The sequence below is a fragment of the Podarcis filfolensis genome, assembly GCF_964270895.1.
Source record: "Podarcis filfolensis genome assembly, chromosome: 10".
Lineage (NCBI taxonomy): Eukaryota > Metazoa > Chordata > Lepidosauria > Squamata > Lacertidae > Podarcis > Podarcis filfolensis.
The window spans coordinates 27,115,184-27,140,299 of NC_139612.1; the positions used below are offsets into that span (position 1 = coordinate 27,115,184).

The window sequence follows — 25,116 nt, forward strand, 5'->3', positions numbered from 1 at the left end:
CCATGACATCTAATCACATTATCATCTCATGTTCTGTAGGCTTCCACATGATGCAGCTGTGCACCTGAGTGACAATATGAATTTCCGTCCACATAGTCAATGCTCAGCCATGTTCTGTTGAATATTTAAGAGCCTTGAGCATGGATAGCCTGAATGGTATTTCTGCAGTGCAGTCTCATTTGCCATTTATATTCTCATCTTGAGGCCCAGAGATCTATGCAAGCTGTGGATTTATTGACTAAGATTTTGCCCTTCTTCTTTTAGCACAATTCTACTCCTATTTAGGTGATCTGGATGTTAGATACAGATATGCTCCTGGTCCTTGCTAGTGTTGGTTCCATTGGGATCTATATCCTTCAACAGCTTTTCTTTCCATGAACCAGAATATCATCTTTTCTTTTACCTCCCATTACTACCTAAACACATCCTGTAATAAAATCACAGCAGCATCCCTAAACAGTATTTTCTTTCATCACATTAGACGGTTGTGTTTCCCACACACAACTGTCATTGCAGACAACTGTCATTGCATCTGAAGGGCAAAACACGATCCCCTGATAGTTATTAGCAAACAGGAAAATGCTACATTAAAACAGCCCCTTTTCCAAGGAGCCTGCATTACTGCTTGAAAAAACACTGATTGCTGCTTGACAGAATCTGTGGATAAAACAGCAAATCCCTCGAGTATCTGTTATTTATAGACATTGTCTTTAAAAGTGTGTGTGTGCTTGTTTCCATGTATCTGTATATCAATAGATATCATCTGAAAAACTCCACAGTTTTCATGGTTTTCAGCAGAATGTTACATTATTTTCCACAAAACATTTAAGATCTTTATTATTATTATTTTTGAAGTTAACTGCTAGTCTGACATTTTCCAACCATATTTTAACACCCTTTACCTTTACCTATATGCAGATGACACAGCCTTGATGGCAGAAAGTGAGGAAGAATTAAAGAACCTTTTAATGAGGGTGAAAGAGGAGAGCGCAAAATATGGTCTGAAGCTCAACATCAAAAAAATGAAGATCATGGCCACTGGGCCCATCACCTCCTGGCAAATAGAAGGGGAAGAAATGGAGGCAGTGAGAGATTTTACTTTCTTGGGCTCCATGATCACAGCAGATGGTGACAGCAGCCACGAAATTAAAAGACGCCTGCTCCTTGGGAGAAAGGCGATGACAAACCTAGACAGCATCCTAAAAAGCAGAGACATCACCTTGCCAACAAAGGTCCGTATAGTTAAAGCCATGGTTTTCACAGTAGTGATGTATGGAAGTGAGAGCTGGACCATAAAGAAGGCTGATCACTGAAGAATTGATACTTTTGAATTATGGTGCTGGAGGAGACTCTTGAGAGTCCCATGGACTGCAAGAAGATCAAACCTATCCATTCTTAAGGAAATCAGCCCTGAGTGCTCACTGGAAGGACAGATTGTGAAGCTGAGGCTCCAATACTTTGGCCACCTCATGAGAAGAGAAGACTCCCTGGAAAAGACCCTGATGTTGGGAAAGATGGAGGGCACAAGGAGAAGGGGACGACAGAGGACGAGATGGTTGGACAGTGTTCTCGAAGCTACCAGCATGAGTTTGACCAAACTGCGGGAGGCAGTGGAAGACAGGAGTGCCTGGCGTGCTCTGGTCCATGGGGTCATGAAGAGTCAGACACGACTAAACGACTAAACAACAAAACAACAACAACACCTTTACCTATATCTGATGATCACTCCTGCATCCCAGTCAAAGAACCCATTGTTGTGAAGTTCTAGCTACATTCAGAAGAACAGAACTCTAACAGCTGCTTCACTTTGTACCAGAAACTGTACAATCCTGTGCATGTCTACACAGAAGCAAGTGTACACTGGGGAGTGTATAAAGGATTTTAGAGGACTGGCATGAAGCTACAATCCTATCCACACCTCCTTGGAATAAGTTCAAGCAAATCCAGTGATACTTACCTTCGAGTAAGCATGCATAGGATTCTGCTGGTTTCCTCCACAGAGTTTGATTTGTCTATCAAACACAGCTGCTATAGAACCTCCACTGCAAAAGCCCCATTAAAACCAGTTGAAGTAACGGCTGCAGAGGTAAGACCTGGCAGAATGCACTATGTCAAATAATGGGAAAATTTGCCAAATGGGAAAATTTACTTACAACAATGTTAGCAAAAGAAGAGAAGCAATGAAAGAATGCATTCTGTAGCCCGCAACAATGACAGATACTCAACAGTATAAGGTAAGAGAAATATTTATTTAAATTTTGCACAAGAACGAGCTTATACTGAACAAATTTAATCAAGAACTAAGTGCAGTCGAACGAGGAAATATAGATGACTTCTCCCATCAGACAATATTAAGTAGTCATGCCTGTGCATTATTATTATTTTTTTACAATAACTTGAATCAGTTTCTCAGAGCTGTACATATGTTGTTGCAACATTCAGTGTTTCCAAAAGATATCTTCCTTTTAAAAAAGATTTCTGGCAAATTCTGTAGTGAGCAATAAAAAATAATGATGATGTAGATTCAAATATCATTAGGCTACAAAATAAATAAATCTGTGGCCATGGATGAGGTGTATTTTCAAAACTCCAGAAAGCTTTTTACATTCTTGAGGATTCTGACACCTTTATACACACAACATGTCAATTTTCCTCTAGTCCAGTATCTTACATAATGATGTCAAACACAGACTGGACCAGAAGTTGAACCTCACACCCAAACACAGGTTTATACATCTGAAGTCATTACTAGTCTTACACATTTCACCCAGCATGAGGAAAGTGACAGCTCATTCAATTCATAGCATTTCTGCACTTTAATTGGGAGGGAAAACTGGTCTTGCTCCAGTTTAGGCTTTATACAATTTTTGGTCTGTAAGTCTTTTGCGAAGGAAAAAATTCTATAGCCAGAAACTGCCTGCCTGTGATACATGGTCATTAGCTTCACAGTTCCTGAAGGCAATGTGGATCCACCGAACAACAAACATGCCCATTCTAGAGAAGACAAAGAAAAACAAGAGAAGGTGATTCACATTCATGCAAACAACTTTGTTTAAACAGAGTATAAGCATTTACACATGACTGCTTGGACACGTGCTGAAATACCAGCATTTGCTATCTAGTAATTCTGCATTAAATTCTTTCTGATGTTCCGGTGAAAATTAACTTAGTGGCTTTTTTACTTCTGAATGTCAACATAAAGAGAGCAATTTGAGTTCCCATCAGGCAATCATCCAATGTATTTGCATGCCAGAGGCAGATTCCACTGCTGAGCCATGCTGTCAGCAACCACACATTTGCACAGTGCAGAGCGAGGCAAATGCTGCTTTCATGAATGCTCAGCAGTTCCAAAGAGGAAACTGCCACACGAGCCAGCACTCTCCACTAATGTCAAGGAAGGACTGCATGAAAAAATAACACTCAAATTTTTTTGTAGCTTACAGTAGCCTTCCTTCCTTTTCACCTGTTTTACTAGCCAGAAGCAGTGCTTTTTTCAGGAGATACTGAAGGGTTGAACTTTCATTGTTGTTAAAAAGTGTGGCACTTACGGTATCAACTTCATGGTAAGTACCGGCACCTATTTTTCTAGAGGAGGAAAAAAGCACTGGCCAGAAGTAACTTATCCAGAAGCTTTTTACAGGCCTAACTTAAAGCAGTGTTTCCATTAAATTGAATTGTTAGGTGAATGAAACTGGAGAAATAACTTTTGCAAGTTTCCACAATTCATTTTAGCTATAAAGTACTGATGCACACGAGATTGATAACCATGTCCAGAAGCTAATTAAATAGAGGTATTAAGATTGTAAATTAGCTGAAATCTGTTTGCTTTGGTTTAAATTGGACTGTATGTTCTAGCAAGCAGCACTAAATAAGTTTTCCCCCATGTAGCTTGGTTTAAATGGCTTGTGGATGGGGCCTGATTTCTCCCAATTATAAAGCCTAGGCCCACCTTGCTGCACCTAAGCAGATGTGGGTCAAGGCAGCATCTGGCTGGCCCATCTATTGTATGCAACCTTGAGTTTCATGATGGAAGAAAGGCAGAACATTAAGGCACTAAATAGATAAATTTGCAAACATGGATTTGTGGAGCCTTTGGACCCCAAAATTCAAACTTAACTTACGTTTCTTCATCCGACACACATTTCCCGTGAACAGAGGGAAAGATGTGATTGAATAAACTTAAACTATTCAAGAAAGGGAGGATAAAATTGTTTCTCCTTCCCTTTCCCAGTTTGGTTCTCTTATAGTACAGAAGGTTTAAAGTAGGTGATCGTTCAGAAAAACAATACCAAAACAAAATCAAACACTTTTTGAAAAAGTTCCACACTTGAAAGGACTAAATGCAATTACATGCCAATTCTGCCAATATTTACTTGCTTTCAGTAGAAGTTTGGTGGGAACTACATGTTTATCTTCATATTGGGATGCAAGTGAAGAGAGAAACAAATGGTCTCTCTGTAATATTTTGGCACATTCAGCTGTGGACAGTGGCAGACCTACATTTTTGTGGTCCTGAAGCTTGAACGGTTATGGGGGCCTTTTCACAACCAGCAACAAGGTCTGGCTAACCACTGTTACTCAATGGGGTTGTTCCACGACAGTTCACCGCACCATTACATCATCTGTGCTACTGACTCTCAGACTTTGGGGTTGTTGAAATATATACAACAAAGAAGTAATCCATTTGAGTCTTGTGACTCAGATTGGGTCTACTAGACCCAAAAGTTTTAAGCAGTGTGGATTTAAGTCACTTCTGGAGCCTCTCCAGGATTAGGGACCCTGAAGTTTAAGCTTCACCATTTTTGCAGCAGATCCACCCATCCCTGTATAGTGACATTTTCAAGTTATGAATTTCTCTGCTTTCTTATCATTGGCTGCTGGTGGTGAATGTGGAAAGACAGACTCCATGATGCCAGAACACTGAGGTGTGCTTAGACATTACAGAAGGAAAGATGTTGACATGAGGTTGCTGGTTCTGGTGGCAGTCCCATGTTAAAAACATCACATAGTTACTACCTTTATAAACAAGTTTAGCCTATGGCACCTGGTATACCCAGGTGGTCTCCCATACAAGTACTAACCAGGCCTGACCCTGCTTAGCTTCCGAAATCAGACGAGATCGGGTGTGTTCAGGGTACAAGTTTGCTTAAAATTGCATTTGGGCAATTTGTTATTTTATTTTCTTGACTTGCTGTAGAAAACCATGACAGCAATCCTGCTGCTCACTTTATCCACATGCAGTTTTAAAATGGTTTTGTGCTTAAAGCTGCTTCAGCCGATGCTCGGCTTTTCTGGATTCTTAAATGATTTTATGTAAACCTATTTTGTTGTAGCTTGGCTACAGAGGCTTATCCTGTAGCTATGACCTTCTGTGAGATGCACTCTATTAATGTACAGAGCATTAATGTTTAATTTTTTACTGTATACACAGTATACCGTACTATTAGTCTAATTTGAATGACCTTTTTGGATTGTTTTAAAATTCAGGTGCCAAAATGCTTATACCATATGTTAGGCAAGAAATAAAGCACAGATTCTGTTTCAGGGATAAAGTGGTATATTATGATTTCCAGTGCATCAACATAAAAAAAAACCCCAGCTGCTCTTTCATTTCACATATTCTTCCCCGGCCATTCCCCTGTGTATGTGGTTACAAGGAAAAATAAAATCTGGATGTATGCTGATAAATCCATAGGGTAAACAAAAAAACCAATTAGTCCACCCCTAAATTTATTTGGGAACAGATATGGGATGGGTGGTCCCTGGGTCACAACATGGGGGCCCCAGATGAGCACCCCCCCAATGGTGGGTCAGGGAGTTGTGCACAGTCCTAAAATTACAGCTGAGTTTTCTTTTCATCCACTAAGCTCCAATCCTATAGACAGTTACCTGGAAATTAGCTCCACTGAAGCCAGTAGGAGTTACTTCAAAATAAGCATGTAAAGGATTACACTGTTAGGTTGTGATCCTGTAACCCATTACTTAGAGCCAACCCCACTGAATGCACGTGAGCTACTTTCAAGTAAAGCTGCGCAGGCATGGATCATATGGATGACATAATAAGACTGTGGATGTTGGGAAGAGGAGGTGGTAAATGTTCAATTTATCTAATTCTGCTTTATTGGTATGAGTTAATAACATAGGAAGACCCTGCTGGATGAGGCAATAACCCATCTACTCTATCATGCTGCTTTCACAGTGGACAATCAGATGCCTATGGGAAACCGGAAAGCAGGACTTGACTGCAACCTTTTCATCATTTGTGATTCCCAGCAAATGGTATTCCAAGGCATCCACCCTCCAACCGTGAAGGCACAACATAGCCATGAGGGCTAGTAGCCTTATCATTCATAATCTTCTTTTTTAAGCTATCCAAGGTGGTAAACACCACAACCTCCTGTGGGAGCATCTTCCATACTTTAACTACATGCTGTGCAATTTTGTCTACTCTACATCTTCACATATTCAGCTTCATTGGAAGTCCCAGAGTTTTAGTGTTATGAGAGATGGAGAAAAAACTTTTCTCTATCCACTTTGTCTGCACCATGAAGAACCTTATTCACCTTTTCTCTAAACTTAAGAGCCCTAAAGGTGGGTTGGGGTGTAGCAGGTAGAGTCCTTGTTTGGGTTCAGTGAGAAAAGTAGGAAATGCACTTTACATCACTTGTATAAATGAGAACAGTTTATTCCAGTCCCTTTTTCTTAACTATTTTTAGAGGCTGCAAGAGTCATGTCAGCATATCACTGTGCGCCCTTCTTCTTCAGATAAGTGTTTCTTGTTGACCCTGAGGAATACTAAAGACCCAAATTATCATGTGGATTCTGTTCCCTTCACTTTATAAAAACAAGGAAGCAATGGCTGTATTTCCATTATTGCCACAACAGAACATGAAAAACTGTTTGATCACCGCAAAGCTTCAAGATTGTCTTGGGTAATTTTCTTCTCTTGACAGAAAATACTTTTTTGGGGGGGAGGGGAGGTGTAGAAGGTTATAGCCTATATGAGAAATCGTTTGATAGTTTAAATATCTTCAAAATGCCCCCCAAAAAACTGATAACAGCAAGATCAGCAATCACAGCTGAGCCAATATATTTCCATAAAAAGTATACCATATGTAGATGTATAGAGGGCTAGATAGCTTCAAGGTCAGACAGTGCGTGGACTTTGAGAATTTTGCCTTGCTGGTACATCTAAACCATTATCCAGATTCTTGAATGCTCCTGTCCCCCTGGCAGAAAAGAATGATGTCAACAACACTGAATGATTTATGTTGCAAGTGTGGAAAGAGACATCCCAGTGACTAGATGAGATGCATCAATATTTATAAACCGTAAGGCCAACTAGAAAAGACCCTTCTACAGCTCGATTTAGCTCTTCAGTACCTTGCACTGGCAGAGGGTGCATTCTGTGCCGTGCTTGATCCAAGAGGACCCGGTGAAGCGAACCACATTAGTTTCATCCAGACAAGTCTTGGTGATATCGTTCCTAATGGTATCTGCTTGACAGGGGTCAGTGACGCAGTGAGGGCAACATTCATTCTCAGGGAGGGTGCTGAATTCACACTCCATATCTGGACAAGGCAAGGGCCAACAGTCCACTTCACCCTGCTGTTTTTTTTAAAAAAATGGACAAAGGAGCATTAATTCTACGTTGTTATATCATCATCATTCATATTATGTTAAGACACTATTATACCATCATAAAAAGGGACAGGGAAGCTTGTTCAGGCTGAGTGCTGCTGGGGGTGTATTTTTCCACTAACCTGCCAGAAGCCCCATTGAACACAGTGGGACTTCTAACAAAAAAAATGGCAGAGGTGTGTGATGTGGCTTTGTTTGCAGTTACTTAAGGCAAGCAATGGAAACTGAATGATTAAGGATCTAGCTCTGAGAAAACTGGGCATGCTAAAGTCACATTGATTTCAACAGAGTTAAGTAGTGAATTGTTCATGTAGTTCCATGGATCTCAAAAGGTGTCAAGCGTGTTTTGAATTGCACCCTGTGCTGGGGGGAAACTTCTTTCCGTGATAAGGACTCACTTTCAATAAATATTTGCAGTGTACTCCTTGGGTTTCAATTATTTCAAGCTGCTCTTTCAACCATTTTTTTACAGTCAAATATGAACAACAGATTTTCATGTTGTGATTAGATGTATCTTCAAGTTACAAAAAAGGAGATCCCAACTAAACATAATGGGGGGGAACCTTCTGACAGTAAGAGCTGTTTGACAGTGGAATGGTCTCCCTCGAAAGGTTGTGGTCTCTCCTTCCTTGGAGTTTTTTAAGCAGAGGTTGGATGGTCATCTGTCATGGGTGCTTTGGTTGAGATTCCTGCATTGCAGGGGGTTGGACTAGATGACCCTTGGTGTCCCTTCCAACTCTAAAATTCCATGATTCTATCTGCAGTCTGAAATTTTCAGTCTCTGATCAATTGAGCAATAGAAAAATTTAATTTCATTTTTTTAAAAACTGATTGAAACAAACATGCACAATAAAAGAACAATTAAGGCAGATGTAGCTCCCAGCCTCTAGAGTGAGATGAGCGCACAACCCTAGAGTCTGTCAAGACTGGCCCGTACGGGCAGGGGTACCTTTACCTTTACCTAACTCATAATGATTGCAAATGGTTTTGATTTAATCGTCTATTGTAGGAGGACTTACCAAACAGCGGCATTGTTGACAATTTTGAACCCAGGTGTCTCCACTGTTGTATAAGATCTCACCGCTTTGATGTAGACACTGACTGCTGAGCCTTGGGTCACATTCAGGGCAGCAGAATAAGTCAACTGTGGGGTTCTCACAATCACATACCATTCGCCGACACATTACGTATCCACTCTACCGTTGCGAGACAGAGCAGCATGCAGTAAAAATTAGAATCAGCTTGCATAACTATGGTGAGGGAAATGAATAACTAACAGTTTGCGAAGCTACAGGACTAGTTTAAGAATGGGAGATTCAGGGAAGTCAAAAGGAGGAAATGATTCTTCACACAGTGCATAGTTAAAATATGGAAAGCATTTCCACGAGATTTGGTTTAAAACAGGATTAGACTAATTCACTAAAGGTAAGGCTAAGTTCTACCTCCACTGCCCCAGAGCAACAGTCACAAGTGAGGAGTGTGCTGTTGCATGCAACTAGAGAGGCCTTTTGTGTAAGTCTGCAGGGCTCTTAAATTCTCAAAGCTAATTTAAAATGAAGGAAAGGATTAAAAATTTGTAATATTGTGCACAATTGATAATATAATGGTTCTAATAAGGATGGGCTATGTTCTTTGAATATAGTGGGTTGGATCCAGCTGTGACCTTGCTCTAGCAGAAAGAGCTACTATTGGTGCAAATTGTGGCACGTGAGTTTTGCCGACAGCTCCGCCCACCTTGCCATCTGTTGGAAACAGGAAATTTGGGCGAAATTGATTATTTTTCTGCCTCAGTAAATCGGCAGTGGTGACTTAAGCATACCACCTTCATCCCTCGGGGAGGAGGAGTGAACAAACTATTCTATCTTCAGTTTCCTCCTTTGCTTTTTCGCCTTCTCCCACCCCTCAAAGAACCCCCTGCTAATGCTGATCAGACTTACCTGGCAGGAGCAGACAGAGCACCTATCGTTCTCCAAAACCCAAATCTGCCCATTGTGTTTAATTTTGCCTTCGTGAACACAGTCCCCTGTGCAGTTCTTCCCATGGGGACACCGGCAGTCATAGCCACCATCCAAGTTAAAGCAAATGGTGTCATTGGCACAACTGTGCCTTCCTGTCGCACATTCATCAATGTCTGCAAAGAAACAACCATGGACTGATTTTAAACTAAAGACACTAACAAAAACTGGCCTGGCTATAGTTGAGAGAAATTGTCCTCACCCATTAAGCCTCAGTTCCATAGTAATATGCATTCAAGTCTAAATTATTCTTATTACAATTTACACACCATTAATTACGTGAGTGGAAGTTCAAGTGAAATAACTGTGTGGAGCCTTACTTACTGTATATTAAGCAAGGAAATTCTTATACGAACTTCCAGATATTAGCTTTAAGTACTGGGATAGTATTCTTATTCAATCTATTGTATCCTTGGATTCCAACCTGCTGAAGTTCAAATTAATGGGTGCCTTGAAGTTGACTGGGCCAGGCCAAAGGGCTACTTGATTGCTAGCCCAATATGTGGGGCTGTTGGGACCCATATGAGAAGAAGAACTGTTGAGAGTTCTTGGAGGCAGCCTCAACCTACATTGCAGAATTGAGGACCCATGTGGCACTGGAAAAAGCAGAACTGCCAAGTACTCAGATAAGCCTTAAGTTTGCATGTGGCTTGTAGACCCAGACTGAGCTTTCTCTGCCTTGCTGGTGCAATCTGCAGTTGGCATACCTTCACTGCATCACGACATTCACCAGGGATGGAGAACCTTGGCCCTCGGCTACATTTCCAATCAGCCCCAGGCTGCATGGCCAATAGTCAGCGATCATCTGAAGGGTCAAAGGTTCCCCAATCCTGATATACACCTTGCTCAAGCTGGGTAAGTAAGGCATGTGAGAAGAGAATGGGTGCTGCTATGCCTCATTTTCATCATGCAACAACCCAATATGGATGCCAGCATTGGCTCCAGGGTAGCTTGCAACTTGGAACCATCCTCAGATGCACTTCAGGTACACGGGTTATGCTTTTATGGGCTATGGAGTATTTAAACAAGAACAACATGGACTTCAAGGACATTGTTAGATGTGATCAGCACAAGTTCTTCCTTGTTATATCTTAAGATTACTTCATCTAACTTTTCCATCAACTCCTGCCTTGTTGAGTCTCAACTTTAGGGAGAAGCTAGTGTCTGTTCTTACTGGAAGCCTGAGGACAACTCAGACTCTCTACTACAGCATCAGGTCTTTTAATTACAGCTGTAAAAAGTGGCATTTGCAGGGTGGCAAAGCAATAAAGGGAGAACTTTGTTTGCTGATTAAACTGTATATCAAGTTTATTTAAGTAGCTTTTGCTTTAGTTTTTTTTTAAAAAGCAAGCAAGCCAAGATCTCACAACTAAACATATTAAGCCAAAACATACCAAACAGATTTTAAAGGTGATATAACAAATATGGGCTATGGGTAATAAATATGCTGAATCCTTTAGAGCTAAAATCAGACCCTCGTGGGGGAGCAGCCAAGTACACTTGCCCCAGGCCTCAGAAGGCTAAACTGGCAGGGGGCCTCCACCAGAGGCCTGCCAGATTTATGCTGTCATGACAAGAATACCCCGTGCCTCCCAGCCAGCTGGGGACCTAATGGGTGGAATGGCCATGTGCAAAATGTATGCACTTGCAAGGCTTTGATAGTAAAATCCAGACCTGTGTCACTGCCAGTTCAAATGAGGCAGTGGCACATCTCATAGACAAGACTCACACACCAGGCCTCATATAAGCTCTGCGCAGGCCTGGCTAAACAAGTAGCAGGATATCCATGTATTTACAAATTAATATGCCTATATATTCTCTCACACATGCTGTCATTTGCTCTCTAGAGGTGGTCCGACTTCGAGTTCACAAAGTTACAGAAAGTGAGTTGTATCCAATTAAGTTTTATTCAAAGTAAACCCATTAAAATCAACTGTCCTAAGTTACTCATGTTCATTAATGTCAGTGGGTCTACTCTGAGTAAAGCTAACACTGCCTACATCCTGAAATCAGCAAGATCTTGGGATCTCCCTGGTTGCATTCATTGCTTGCAATTTTGTCTAAAAGAGAAGAGTGGTAAGCAACCTTAAAATTTCCTTAAACTAGCATTCAGGAAAGCCTTTGGGTTGCAGGCATGGAGCATATGCTACATTTCCTAAATGTTATGTTTTAATATGTATTAGTATTGTTTTAATTGTTTAAATTTTAATTGTTTTACTTTAATATTTTGCAAGCTGTTGCGTAATACTTGGTTTTTGTTTTTGTTTCGGTATTGTGCAGGCAGACTGGGTTGCCATGTGCCTACGGCATTCTGGAAATAAATATTATGAAAATCGGCAACAACCAAAAAAAGCAAGGAAATAGACATGAAGCCTGCACAAATGAAATACACATCTGCATTATTTAGCAGCATCAAACTTTCAGCCGTTATCTGCAAAAGTGTTGCACCACAAATCATCCATCCCTGCAAAAATCTTGCTCTACGTTTTGATTTTGGACTGGTAGCAAACCACCATAAAGAGTGAGTTATGTGGTTGACATTTTGTTTACAGCTGCAACAGGAACACCAAGCCCCATAAAATACTGAGAATGGAGGGACCAAACAGAGTGTCAATTATTGCTGCACACAGCAAAAGGATGGGAGAGAGTGGGAGTCGGAGCTTGGAGTTATCGTTAATTCCAGGCACCAGGTGGTATGTCACTATTATCACTCCCATGTCATTTTAAAATGATACATTATATAAATGCATTGCAGCTTCCACCTCACAGAATTGTGCTGTGTTTCATTATGTACTGCCATGCTATGTAGAACATTTAGCCTTATTTTTTCCTCTATATTAACAGACTATATGTGTATAATATGTGCCAGCCAATTTCTTTCTCTGTGTTATTTTTATATAATATGGGGGCAGTATTTTGCACCCCAGTCCTAGCTTTCCAATCTTTGCTTGAAAGTAAAGCTGGTTGCTTTCAGGTTTTGCCCCACTGCTATCCCATGATGCAAACAATCCAACGTCTTGAATCTGGATATGTGTGATAGCCCTGCTTATCCCATCCGCCTGAGAATTAACCTTCACCAGAAGAAGATACATAACAGACATTGCTTCATTCTGACTTTGAAGGAAAAAAGAATATCCGAGAAGAGAGAAAAAAATTCACTGGTAGACCTTCAAATATTAATCTTCCTTCTGTATGATAATGTACAGAATCTGGACCATCAATGATACAAAAAAAAAAAAAAAAGTTAAGAGAATTTTTGAAATTTAGGTTTAGAGAAAATAATATCCCCCCTCCCGCAACAATTTGGTTTTAACAGACCATAACTGAACATGCTGTGTTGTCTTCCTTCAAATACATTTCAACCCAAAGCTTATAAACAAATATGACTGGATGTTTTGTTTTAGAAGAGCAGCAGCTTAAAATAACTGCATGCCCACTAACCTGCTGTTCCATGTAATGCCATTTGCCACAGCATCCAACGATCGCTGTGTTTCTAAGCTTGAAATACTGTTGCTCAAATTGCTTTTTGCTAAATGCAGTAGTTTCTACAAGCTGCAAAAGCAGCATAATATTACCCCACGGGTGGCAGTAGTTTCACTGTGCGATAAGAGGTTTCCTTAAAATGTATATTTATTATTTACAGCAAAAGAGGAAGTACATAAAACTACATGGCTTTTACTCAGAAACCAGTAAAATTTGGGAGTGATTATATGGCTAGCATTGCATCTGCAATCTACTTCTCTCCTTCTGTCTCAGACTGAGAAGTCAGCAGTAGAAGAGGTGAACCATACCTTCATCATTATGGTTAAACAGAGATCACAAGTTAATGCCTTCCTTGCCTTTTAGAGGTACAATTCTTCAGATCCACCCTAAATGCACATAGACAGTAGAATGAACAGTGCACCTTCCAATGGAGGCATTACATTTTAATAGGGCCCATGTGCACAAAATAGCCTGCACTGTTTACTTCAGGCATAGGTAACCTCGGCCCTCCAGATGTTTTGGGACTACAACTCCCATCATCCCTGACCACTGGTCCTGTTAGCTAGGGATGGTGGGAGTTGTAGTCCCAAAACATCTGGAGGGCCGAGTTTGCCTATGCCTGGCTTACTTCATCAGTTCCCAGATTTTTTTATCAGGGATTCTTACTACATAATCTGAGCTTGGTCATGCATTTCATGCCTTCAGACTGTATTTGAACATACAGTCCTGCATACTGTAGCTATCTGGAGACAGTAGCAGAGATGGGGCAAGTCATTGGGAGCCACCATCTTTCTTTCCCCAGTTCTAGCCTGGAATGGGACTATAGAACATCATAATATGTCGTTCCCAAGGAGGCACTGTAATAGAACATGGCAGCTCACTGAGTGTCATTTGCAGCTCCAGCACTGATGGAAACAATAAGCTGCTTTTAAAAAGAAGAAAACAATACAACAATACCTCTGCCAATTATTCTAATAAGCCTGAGCCCACCATTCTGCACCATTTTTAGAATTCCTCCTATCTCCCACACCTGAGGAAATTGTTGAATTTCTGCCCAGTTCCATAGTTTCTGAATGGCTGATAGCGTTTCTGGTTTAGCACTAGATAGAACTAAGAGTTGTATCCAACATTCTCTTGAGCTTAGTGGACAGTGAGTTTTAAAGCTGCGCAATCTATTGAGCAACAGAAGTTACCAGTGACATGCTTATTTTTGTATTCTCTTACACAACATCCCACTGCCACATCTAGAAGAAGGAAAACTCTAGGAGAAGGAAACCTTCACTGCCTTGCTGCCATACTCATCTGTGAGAAAGGCTTGGGGAGTAAACCTCGAGGAAAAATCCATACCCGCTGCCTTGTGAAACATCTTTAGGAGAAGAAAAGGTTAAAGAGTAAACCCTACACAAATCTGGAGTACAGTCCCTAAGACAGTTGGATGGCACCTTGTACGCTTCTTTCTTTCCATTAACTTCCTTCCATGGAAGTTATAGCCAAGCTATAGTGTGCAGTGCCTTTTTTGACATGAATATGTACCACTGAGTGCTGGGACCCTGTTTCTTTGAGTTGTGAAGGAGAAGCAAATCAAGAAATCTATCAGAAAACGAATCCCTTTTTTACTTGGTTATGGATCAGGCTGCTCTTCTGGTCTGGGTGTGATAGGTTTCTGGAAGTGATATAGGGTGGTATTCAACTAAGTTCTAATTAGATTAGAACCTTTGATGTTTACAGACCTAACTTTGTCATGATAATTAATTTCAGTGGGTCTGCTCTGAGTATTTCACACTGCTGGAAAAATCCTCAGTCACAGAAATCCTGAATTTTCTGGAGAAATCTATCTATCTATCTATCTATCTATCTATCTATCTATCTATCTGTGTACCAATTGATTAATTGCAGATTAATATTATTTTAAAAAATATTTCTCTTTGTCTGTTTAGGTCATCAAAGAATTTAGGTTCCCTGGGTCAGAAAGTACCTTGAAGCTTACATTTGAAGATGGCCCAAGCACAATGAATTCAGTCTGGGGCCTGGTTTGCACAACATGCAAGGCCATGCAAGAGTATGAGCTCTTAGAGAGGATTTTGCAGCCACCTTAGTCCTTTTTGCTGCTACACCACACTGAGCGAAGCCAAGTCTGACTTAGAGTGTCGTGCAAACCAGGCTAAAGTCAGCCACACCAAGCATGACTCAAACACAAATGCATAGCAAAAGCACATAAATTATGCTACCCCTTTACTGACCTTCACATGACTCTCCACTTGGTGAAAACATGCCATTATCATGGTAACCATCCCTGCACTCACAGTGGTACCATCCAGGGAGGTTAATACAGGTGGCCCGGCTGTCGCACTGAACAAAGCCATCTGAACATTCATCAATGTCTGTTCATCAAACAGAAAAGGGAAATCAGCAACAAGACTGTAACATAAACTAGCATAAGCTGCTGTTTGTGGACACACAAAAGAAACTGATGCATTCGTGAACAGGATATATGAATATTTCTAAGCAGAAGTGTTTAAACTCCATATCCTAGTATGCAATAAATCTAATAGGAACTGGAACTTTGCAAGCCTTCTTGAAAAAAAAAAGTGAAATGAAAAATAAATGAGAACCATAAACAAAACAACATTAAATTATACTCTGTATTGTTTAAACATTTCTAATTCATTCAATGAAGACAAATGATAAACAGACTGCTTTGTGTTTCAACTGACCATGGCAAGCGGGGGAAAATATGATTCCAGCAATAGTTATATTTCTAGCCATTATCTCCTCCCGGCAATCCTTACACCAGGCTGCCTCATGTAAACCAGGATTATCTATTTCTGTAGAATGTCAAGACATTAAATCCTAACTCTCATTATCTAGGAGCTAACGCTGCTGGGAATGACTGCAAAGACTGCTGATAGAAGAGAGAGGATAGTCCTAAACACATTTTTGAATATGAATCGCACCATTTGATTCTTAATAATTGGAAGGCTTTTTGAGCTGTAACAAACCATTTTCCTGGACCTACATATTGTTTTCCCAGAGAATGTGAAAAGGTAGAACTTTCAAGCCACACAAGTGATTGTACCAAATCTCTGCAGATGCTGTTTAGTACTTCTCTGAGAAGTGGAACAAAAAAAAAAAAAAAATAAGAGAGAAGTAAAGCAAATCTATGTCTAGAGTTTGCTAAAGTAATAAAGAGTAAGTAGTGAACAGTGCTCTACAAATTAGTTCCAGAAATAGAAAGGACAGCAGCTAGTGTATTAAAAACCAAACAAACTAACAAAAACCCACATAGGAACAATTGATCCAGCTCTCTCAAAAAACCATAGTATTTCATTACACCTTGGGGGAAATGCTTAATTTGAAATCTATCTTGTTTGGCAATATTGATATTCCCAGTTACAACAAACCAAGACTATGGTTGGACCCCCCCCCCAGTCTACATAATGCACAAATTGGGTAATTAATGAAGTAAATCGCATGCTACAATGTTGTGTACTCAGGTTACCATCTATTCTGTGATATGACTTAAAATATATCCCCAGAGTTCATTTCTTTTTGTCAGTTATGCACATTAGACCATTAAGCCTCCTTCTGGCTACCCTTTTATTGTATTAAGCAGCAAATCCAAACCCAATGCTTTTACTTACAGCTTCTCACACCCTCCCTCCCAAATGTTTTTGCAGCTACAGAAGAAAATCTACACCAGACCTTCCAGTTCTGTAACAAATCCCTAGGTGCCTATAAAACAAACTATGCTCAGGAAACTAATTGCAAATTTAAGCCCAACTTCCCTTCTGCCTCTGTCTTTGCTTGCTCTTGGAAAGAGTTGTAAGTGAGATATTGGGTAGCAGAGGGAGATGAGATAAAGATATCAATGAGAATTGTGTTGATTTGGAGGGAATGAACCTTTTTTTGTTGGCAGGAAGAATGCATTTGGACGTGCCATGCAACACACAAGGAAAAATGAAAGCCTATAATCAGAAATCCCACTGTGTTCCTTGGAAATGATTGCTATGATGCTTTCATGCCAACCACCACGTATTGGCCATGTTGGACATCATAGTAGAACACGACTTATTGTGATGGGAATGAGTCTAGCTTCAGCCTGGCCTTGCATGTTTCCTCCCGCTCATCTGACACCTTGGATGCTATCAATGCCTGCTAGTACACATTGGCCAAATCTGAATGCCTTGAGAACCCATGGATTATCATGATGGGAACTAGCATAGCTTCCCCTGGCTTTGCAAACTCCTGACATGGCCACAAAGAGGAGTCTGGAAGTTTCGGCTACAATTTTTGATCAACCCCAGTTTGCCCTGTCAACACCACCTACAGTAACACACTGGTTAATTTTAACAATGACTTGTTTAAAACAAAACTTCAAGCCATAATTTAGGAACGGACTAGGTTAAAACAAACCATAGTTAAAATTAACTAGTTTGGAGTTTGGATGTAAGCTGTGATTAATCAAAACTGAAAGCAAAAACTTCCAATTTCTTTCCTACAACTAAATTGGAGAAGTGTGGCAAAACTGCTGGTGAATCGAGGGAGAGGCTAGGTTCACATCACAATAAACTATAGTTTATCATGATGTCTGAACTAAGCAATTGAATTAAAGGCCACAGTGGCTGTCATACAGAATTCTTGATGGTAGGGAAAATCTCCAAGCCAAAACCATTAAAATGTTGAATGCAGTCTTTGTTGCAAAGGGAGGTAAGGAGAGAGTTTGCATTTAGAATTATAGCAACTACTTAGCAACATGCATTCAAAATACTGAAAGACAGATTTCTCTCTTGCTGAGAGATTGGATTCATTTACTGAGAACAACAGGAAAGAAAATGCACAAATTAGGTCAAAGGTGTATTAATGAATTAAACAAATTTTGTACTCCTCTCTTCAGAACAACACTGTGACGCTGTAAACTTCCTAATTATGAACAGAGCATCATAGTCATAGGCATTATGCATTTTTATAAGCACTCTTACTGATTATTCAAAAGTGTGGGGTGGGGGGACAAATCTTGATTGACATGTCAGTATTGGTAAACTGACAGCCAAAATAACTATTCTGTATTTATTTTCCAAAAAACTGACAAACCAATATCACAAGAAATATTACTTCGGATGAAATGCTTTTACATATGCCAATAAAGAAAGAAATACTCTCCTCTCATTTCCTTATGTCAGAATGCAAAGTTGTTGAATGGAGCTGTGTAGGACTGTCTGCCATTAATATGCTGATGGAAGAATTCTGCTGGTCTCTAGGAAATGACAGATTGTCTGCTAACAACCAATTCCGCTGAAAATGCCTGCAGTCAGTCAGTCAGTACTGAATAGTATTCTATTACCCTCTAAACTAGAGGTCTAAAGCTGTGGCTGCAGCCCATCCCTTGAAGCAAGGGATGGACCTTTGTTTCTGCCAAGGTCTGCATCATGTCCTCAGGGATAATCTGTAGGTGGAGACCAACCAAACATGCCAACAATCACTGGAGGGAAAACCAATGATGGGTGGAGCCAGGGTTTTTTTTCCAGCTGGAACCCTGTGGCAGTTCTTCAGCAGGTGTTGCAAAGGTTTTATTTGTTCAATTTCTACCCCACCCTTCATCACACAGGGATTCCAGGGCAGGTTCCACACTAAAAACCATAGCATACAATGCATACGTAAGGTAACAAACAAAACAAAAATTTTCAGCCTGTAAAATTCTCAGCTCTTGTCTCCATTGCCAGGGGACACTGATCTGGAGGTTTTGACACAGCTTTATTTTGCCTTCTTCTCAACTCCAGATGTAGCAGTGGATTAGCTAAACGTTGAATAAAAGATAATCATGCAAAGTGGGTAATAGGGATACCCCTTGTCCTAATTCATGCAAACATTTGTGTGATTTGTTTATTCATTTTATTTCACCACCTTTCCTCCAAAGAACTCAAGGTAGATTAGGCTAAGAATGATAAGCGCAGGGTCATCCAGTGACCTTCATAGCTGACTCTCCAGACCTAGATGAACTGTCTAATCCAGGTTTTCTCAACCTTGGGTTCCCAGATGTTGCTGGACTACAGCTCCCATCATCCCTGACCACTGGTCCTGCTAACTAGGAATGATGGGGGTTGTACTCTAACAACATCTGGGGGTCCAAGATTGAGAAAGGCTGGCTAACCACTATATCATACTGGTTCTCTTTGCTGATGCTAACATCGCTGTACCCCAGAAAAACAGAAGACTCACGAGTTTTGAGTAGCACACCAGTAATTTGACAATAGTACAATAGTACACTATGCTTAGTATTAGTCTGAGCTATTACTCTTTGTGTGGAATATTCTTCCTTTCCTTTTCCAGTAGATTTATATTGTGATGTGATTTGATGGTTAATTAGTGGCTCACTGAAAAGTTTTGCTTATCTAGCAGCTCTGAGCTCTGAGAAGCAGTGACACTCCTAATGAAGGCCAATTTAACACTGAACTGGTTAAACATTAGAAAGCTGACTCTAACATAGGAATATATGCCTTTGCGATCTAGGGGAAAAAAACCAGTGAAGACCAATGTGACACAATGAGGTATTGTGCAAAGTATGTGCTTTCTTCACAGGAAGATAGTGACTTTTAAAAGCAATGACAAATCTTGATGCTACTGGGAAGCCAATTTATAGCAAGAGGCATGAAAATCTGTCTAGCTCATTACCTGACTATCCTATGGAGCCTCTACTAGTTGGCACTATATAAGATTATTACTCAATAATTGTGATCAAATGGATCCCATGCCTATTTAATAGCCATGCCATTTAATGGCAGTTTAAGGCAGGCATGTTTTCAGACACTTGCAATTGTACATAATTAAATGTGAAGCTGGCCTTCCCAACTCAGCTTGTGCCAGATTCTTTTTAGAAGCAAAGGAGTTCCAATGGGTTTCTTCTCACCCAATGTGTGTTCTCACTTTTTATCTCAAGGTCATTCCCAATTAATCATCAGGAGCCATTTTCTTCACTTTTTACACAACAGCTTCTGGCCAGCAACAAAAATGTCTCCCATTAGGTCTCCTGATTAGCTCTGGGGCAAAACTGCACAGAGCAGTTGCTAGGCAACTACTGAGATGCCCTGCTACGTTCCCCTGTCAGCCAATTTCAAGTTTTATGGGGGCAAGGATGGACTCCAACTCCCATCATCCCTGACTATTGGACATATTGCCATGGAATGATTAGAACTGGAGTCCAACAACACTTGAAACTCCACAAGTTCCTATTGCAACTTGACATAAAGTTACATCCATCTGTTAGATCATGTAATAGCTTAATAATAATAATAATAATAATAATAATAATAATAAAGGCCTTGTGTTGTTAGTTATCAGACTATTAATGTTTCTCTTCATCAAGGGAAAAAAATTCCACAAGCCAGCCAAATACTTCCCCTTATTTTTAATCATTCTACCAGTGGGTTTTATTATGCTGAAGTTTAAATAAGATTTTCATAATACATTTCCATAGCAATCTTGATTTCACACACCTCTGTCCTACCACTTTCTATGCTTTCCTTTATAAGCTGTACCCTTGCTTATTTTTGTTTTCTTTGAATGAAAGCATGTTTCAATAAAGAAGCAAAACACAAGGCACTCTCAATGAAATTGCATTTCCATGTATCTGAAAATTATGGACAATTGCAAATTATGGGCAACTGCATTTATTGGTCTGAAAACTGAAAACCTTTGCTTTTTTTACTTATCCCAAACACAGATGTAGAGATGGTGAGTAGCATTTGCTGTGGGAAGTTTGACCTTTATTTACTTAGAAGAATGTGGTGCCAGGATTAACCTTTTAAAACAATAATTTAACATAGCTCTCTGGACTCCCAAAGTTGAGTTTTGATCAGCTGTAAATTGCAGTAGACCTTTATCCCCAAGACAGTACATGGCAATGGCAATAGATTTTGATGTAAAGGCTCCCTAAGGCTACAAGAAGCAGTTTTATTGCAGTAGCCCTTTAGAAGACTTGCAGTTCCAAAGGCCACTGCTGTTTAAGTACATCAATAAGTAAAGGGGGTGGGGCAGAGAGAAGAAAAATATTCTGATGCTGCTATTGCAAGCATCCCTGCTTGCAGGTAAACAAAGAGGATGTGGTTGGTCCTTTAAGGGGTGCAGAGCTGGTGAGTGGGTGTGCTTCATTTCCCAAGCCCCTTCCATTGTCTTAGGAAATTAGCACATTTGATGATGATGATAAATCAGATCATTTCTGGACCAGTCTCGGTGGCATCTGGGACAGTTATCAGGAGTACAACCCTAAATCATTTTATTCAAAAGTAAGACCTTCTAAAATCAATGGGTGTTACTTCCTAGTAAGTGTGCATAAGACTGTGGTCATTGTTCTCAGTTGGGAAGCAAGGCTGGATTCTTATCCTAAAGAATCAGGAAGACCTAGTTCTAACAGCAAGAGTTTGTTGAAAATGAATCGGCTTAGGGGTCTTCAGTGAGACATGAGATATTTATACTAGTGCCTAGTATAACATTTACTACTATAATTATCAGGGGGCATGCATTTGATTCTGATGAATCCCAAAACTTGAAAATACAAATGGCAGTTTCAGAGAGATATGAGGCTCTCCTGAGATCAAGTGGGTATCCTTTGAGGTGTCCCAAACTGAATCAGGCTGCTTCTGAAGCATTTGGACTGCTTTGGAGGTCCCAGAGAACCTGGACAGGCTCAGACAGTGTTTTTCAAATAGTTACATTTTCCCATTTAAGGAGAAGGGCAATTGTAGGAGGGAGATGAGAGGTGAAGTTTTGTGACTGTCAACTCTAGCTTCTAAACAAAGAATAGCTTTTCCAGGACTCTCCATTTTATTGTAAATCACAGTGGTCTGGGAAGGGATGCAGAAGGAATGAATTTGCTCATTGTCAATTGGACAGAATTGAACTGTTTTCTTTTTCCTTATAGCCACATGAATGCTTCTGAAATTTCACTGGCTTCTTTATCAAGAGCACCTCTTTGATGTTTGTTGTTTTCTTGAAAATTGCCCACAAAACAACAGTAAATCACAAGGAGATAAGAATGGCTGGCTGGATCAGGCTAATGGACCATCAAGTCCTGCTTCCCATAGTGAGCAACCAGATGCCTGGTTCACAAGAAGAAAACAAGCACAACTTCCCTCTCTTTCTCCACTTGTGATTCTCAGCAACTGCCATTCAGATACATGCTTCCTTCAACAGTGGAGGCAGAACATATTCGTCATGGCCAATCCTTTTCAACAACTCAAAATGGTAAAGGCTGCCCTTTACCCCTGCACCTGCCCTTCTGAAATTTAGCAGTATTCACCCCCACAGGAGGGTCTATTTCCATGCAATTCTGCCAGAAAAAAAGTTATATGGACTCTGCTCTCTCTTCTAAATGAGACTAAATGAGAAAAGTGACCAGCAAAAATGCCGCTACAAATATTTGTCTGAAATTTGGCAGGCTTTATATCCACTCCACAGGGGCTACTAAGCACACAAATTCCATCGAATGTCACCAAAAGTTAACGGCATTAAAACTGCTTTACTATTTCCCCATGACAGTGAATGTGGAGACACAAAGCTTCACGGGTTCTTATTCAAACCTGAGGTGAAGCAGATGTCCTCAGAAGCAAATCAGTCTTACTTCCAAGCAGCTGAATTGGGAGTCCAAGCAAAATTTCATGCTTAGTGCATTCCCCTAATAATTAGATTTGCTTTACCAAAGGGTTTGATCAAGAAAGGAGGAAAGGGAAAGAACAGGAAATAGAATGGAGAAATAGAATGCCCTAATCCAGTTCAGAAATGCAGGTGACATCCCTGAGATTTTGTTTTCAAATTCCACACTCTTGATAATTACTGAATTTCAGAAAAACGTAAGTAATTCAGGTTTGATGCTATGATAGGAGAAGGAGGGAAATGGATTACTTGTTCACAGGCATACATAATGTTTTGCCACAGATGTGAGAAGGAAACTTTTTGGCCCTAATAATCCTAAATTTGATTGTTAAATCCTAAAAGGATTGTTAAATCCTTTCAAAATCAAGAAAACAAACGACTTATAACCAACAGGCTCCATGCATTCCAATGTTACTAACTTTAGTTGAACCAGGGACTTATTTTGTGAGCTGATCCTTTCAGCTACAAATCTATAAATTGACCATCAATCCCTATTGAGATTAGTAGGATTGTAAGAAGTATCTCAAAGCTGCTTTTGGTATACCTATCTTGAGCATTTCCGTATCTACTAGCAAGACCAAACCTACCTGAAAAAAATCCTCAATATCTTCTTGGCTCTCTTTGTTAAACTTTTGGGAATGGATATAAAAGGTTTTATTTTAATGCTGCAAGGCCTACCGGTGTTTTATATTCAACAAACAAAAAGAGCATGCAGTGCAGTTTTAGCATACTCGAGCACACCACAGTCCTCAGTCACATATTTTATTTGAGATTGTGCATGGATCTTAGACCCCATTTGGGAGACATAACAGCCTGGAAGTATTTTGATTTATGGCAGCTATTTCCATGTTTAAACAAGCTATCAGTCTTTTGGTTTCCTATACTGCCATAGCACAACAACACACGGCATAAGCATCCTGCAGAGGAACAGAAATAGATAAAGCAAGCAAGGTTCCATTTTACCAACTGATGTGGTCTGGCTCAACAGTAAAAGGTGCCCAAACTATCACATTTTGTATCAAGGTAATTCACTATTTAAAAAGCCAAAACGCAGTTAATAGGATAAAACTAGGTCTTTACTTGGTGCCAAATTGGCAACATCTTAGACAACAAGCATTTCTATGGAGGACATTGCATACCTAGAGTATGTTATAACTAATAAATGCTCAGTAATGACTCATTTGTGGGGAGGGGGGGACTGGCCCGGTGTATGACAAATTTGCCCATTTTTCCTTTGGAGAGTAGCGGATATTCTGCTCCTGTAATGCTGAAAGCGAGAACCCAGCAAAAATGTTACATGAATTATCTTAAAGTATTAATCTCTCACAAAGAGGAGGAAATTGGTTACAGCAAATCCATTTCCGAACTGTTTCAACAGGTTGAATTAATGCAGTTCTTCAATGCAATATTTCTGCTGTCATGTTGTGTGAAAGAGCAAACTTATTTCTACGACATATCAGGGCTTTTTGTAGCCTTGCAAGAGCATGGCTGTGGTATTTTGTGGGTTTTTTTTAAAGTACCCTGTCCAGGGAAAACTAATTTAGTTCCATTAATGAGAAGGAAGCAAAATGTGATTGAGAATGTAGTATGGAATTATAGTTCATTAATTCTTCAAGTATGTAATTTCCCACACTCCTGATCCCCCATTGATTTTTCTGCACACCCCTATAAGTCCTGCTAAATGCCAGCGAAAGGAAATTCAGTCCTGTTGTTATTTCATGTGTGGCGGTGGCAGTGCTCCAAAATTAGATAGAAACATTATGAAAGGTGTGGGTTTTTTTCAGTGAATGCTTCACCATGTGGCCTTGTTAACATTTCTTTGTTGTCAGAAATTGATCAATCACAGACCCTACCGACAACCGAGGCTACCATAGTTTCTCATTAGGCAGCCAATAGCATCAAAAGATATGACACTTGTAACAATTGAAGATGATAATTCATAGCACCTAATTAGGCATGATGAATTGAGTGCATGCTTGAATACTTTAAAAAGGGGAAATATATTTTTTGTCTACTGGGATGTGTGCCTTTGGCTATGTCACTGCCCATTAAAGAGACAGGCTAATTGAAAATACTGTATTACTATATTTAGATACTGACTCAGACAGACTCTTTAGGTACATCTGCTTTCTGTGCCTCTCTCTTAACTCATCCTCTAAAATTAAACTGGTTTTCCTATGACCTTCATAGTTTTTAAACATATGAAAAATAGAAAATTGATGATGATGCATCTAACTCCCTGATAGTATCAGAAAGAGTATTTTCAGCTGCACACTTTAAAAAGGGTAAACAGAATGTCATCAGGAATCTTTCCTATTTCCATTCCTTTTGT

The 25,116-nt window shown here is 40.0% G+C and overlaps 1 protein-coding gene across 2 annotated transcripts in view; it reads right to left on the reverse strand.

Moving 5' to 3' along the window:
- Nucleotides 1-2,230: 2,230 nt before the first annotated feature.
- Nucleotides 2,231-25,116, reverse strand: part of NELL2 (neural EGFL like 2) — a 108,181-nt gene continuing 85,295 nt past the window's right edge. Inside the window, exons 16-20 of one of the 2 annotated variants that reach the window (XM_083574465.1) lie at nt 15,380-15,520; nt 9,579-9,772; nt 8,661-8,837; nt 7,384-7,608; nt 2,231-2,994 (exon numbers count right to left, since the gene is read on the reverse strand). In XM_083574465.1, the coding sequence (XP_083430591.1) occupies nt 2,944-2,994; nt 7,384-7,608; nt 8,661-8,837; nt 9,579-9,772; nt 15,380-15,520 (788 nt within the window). In that variant the 3' untranslated portion in view covers nt 2,231-2,943. The remainder of the gene's footprint in view (nt 2,995-7,383; nt 7,609-8,660; nt 8,838-9,578; nt 9,773-15,379; nt 15,521-25,116) is intronic. The other variant, XM_083574466.1, reaches the window with a different exon arrangement.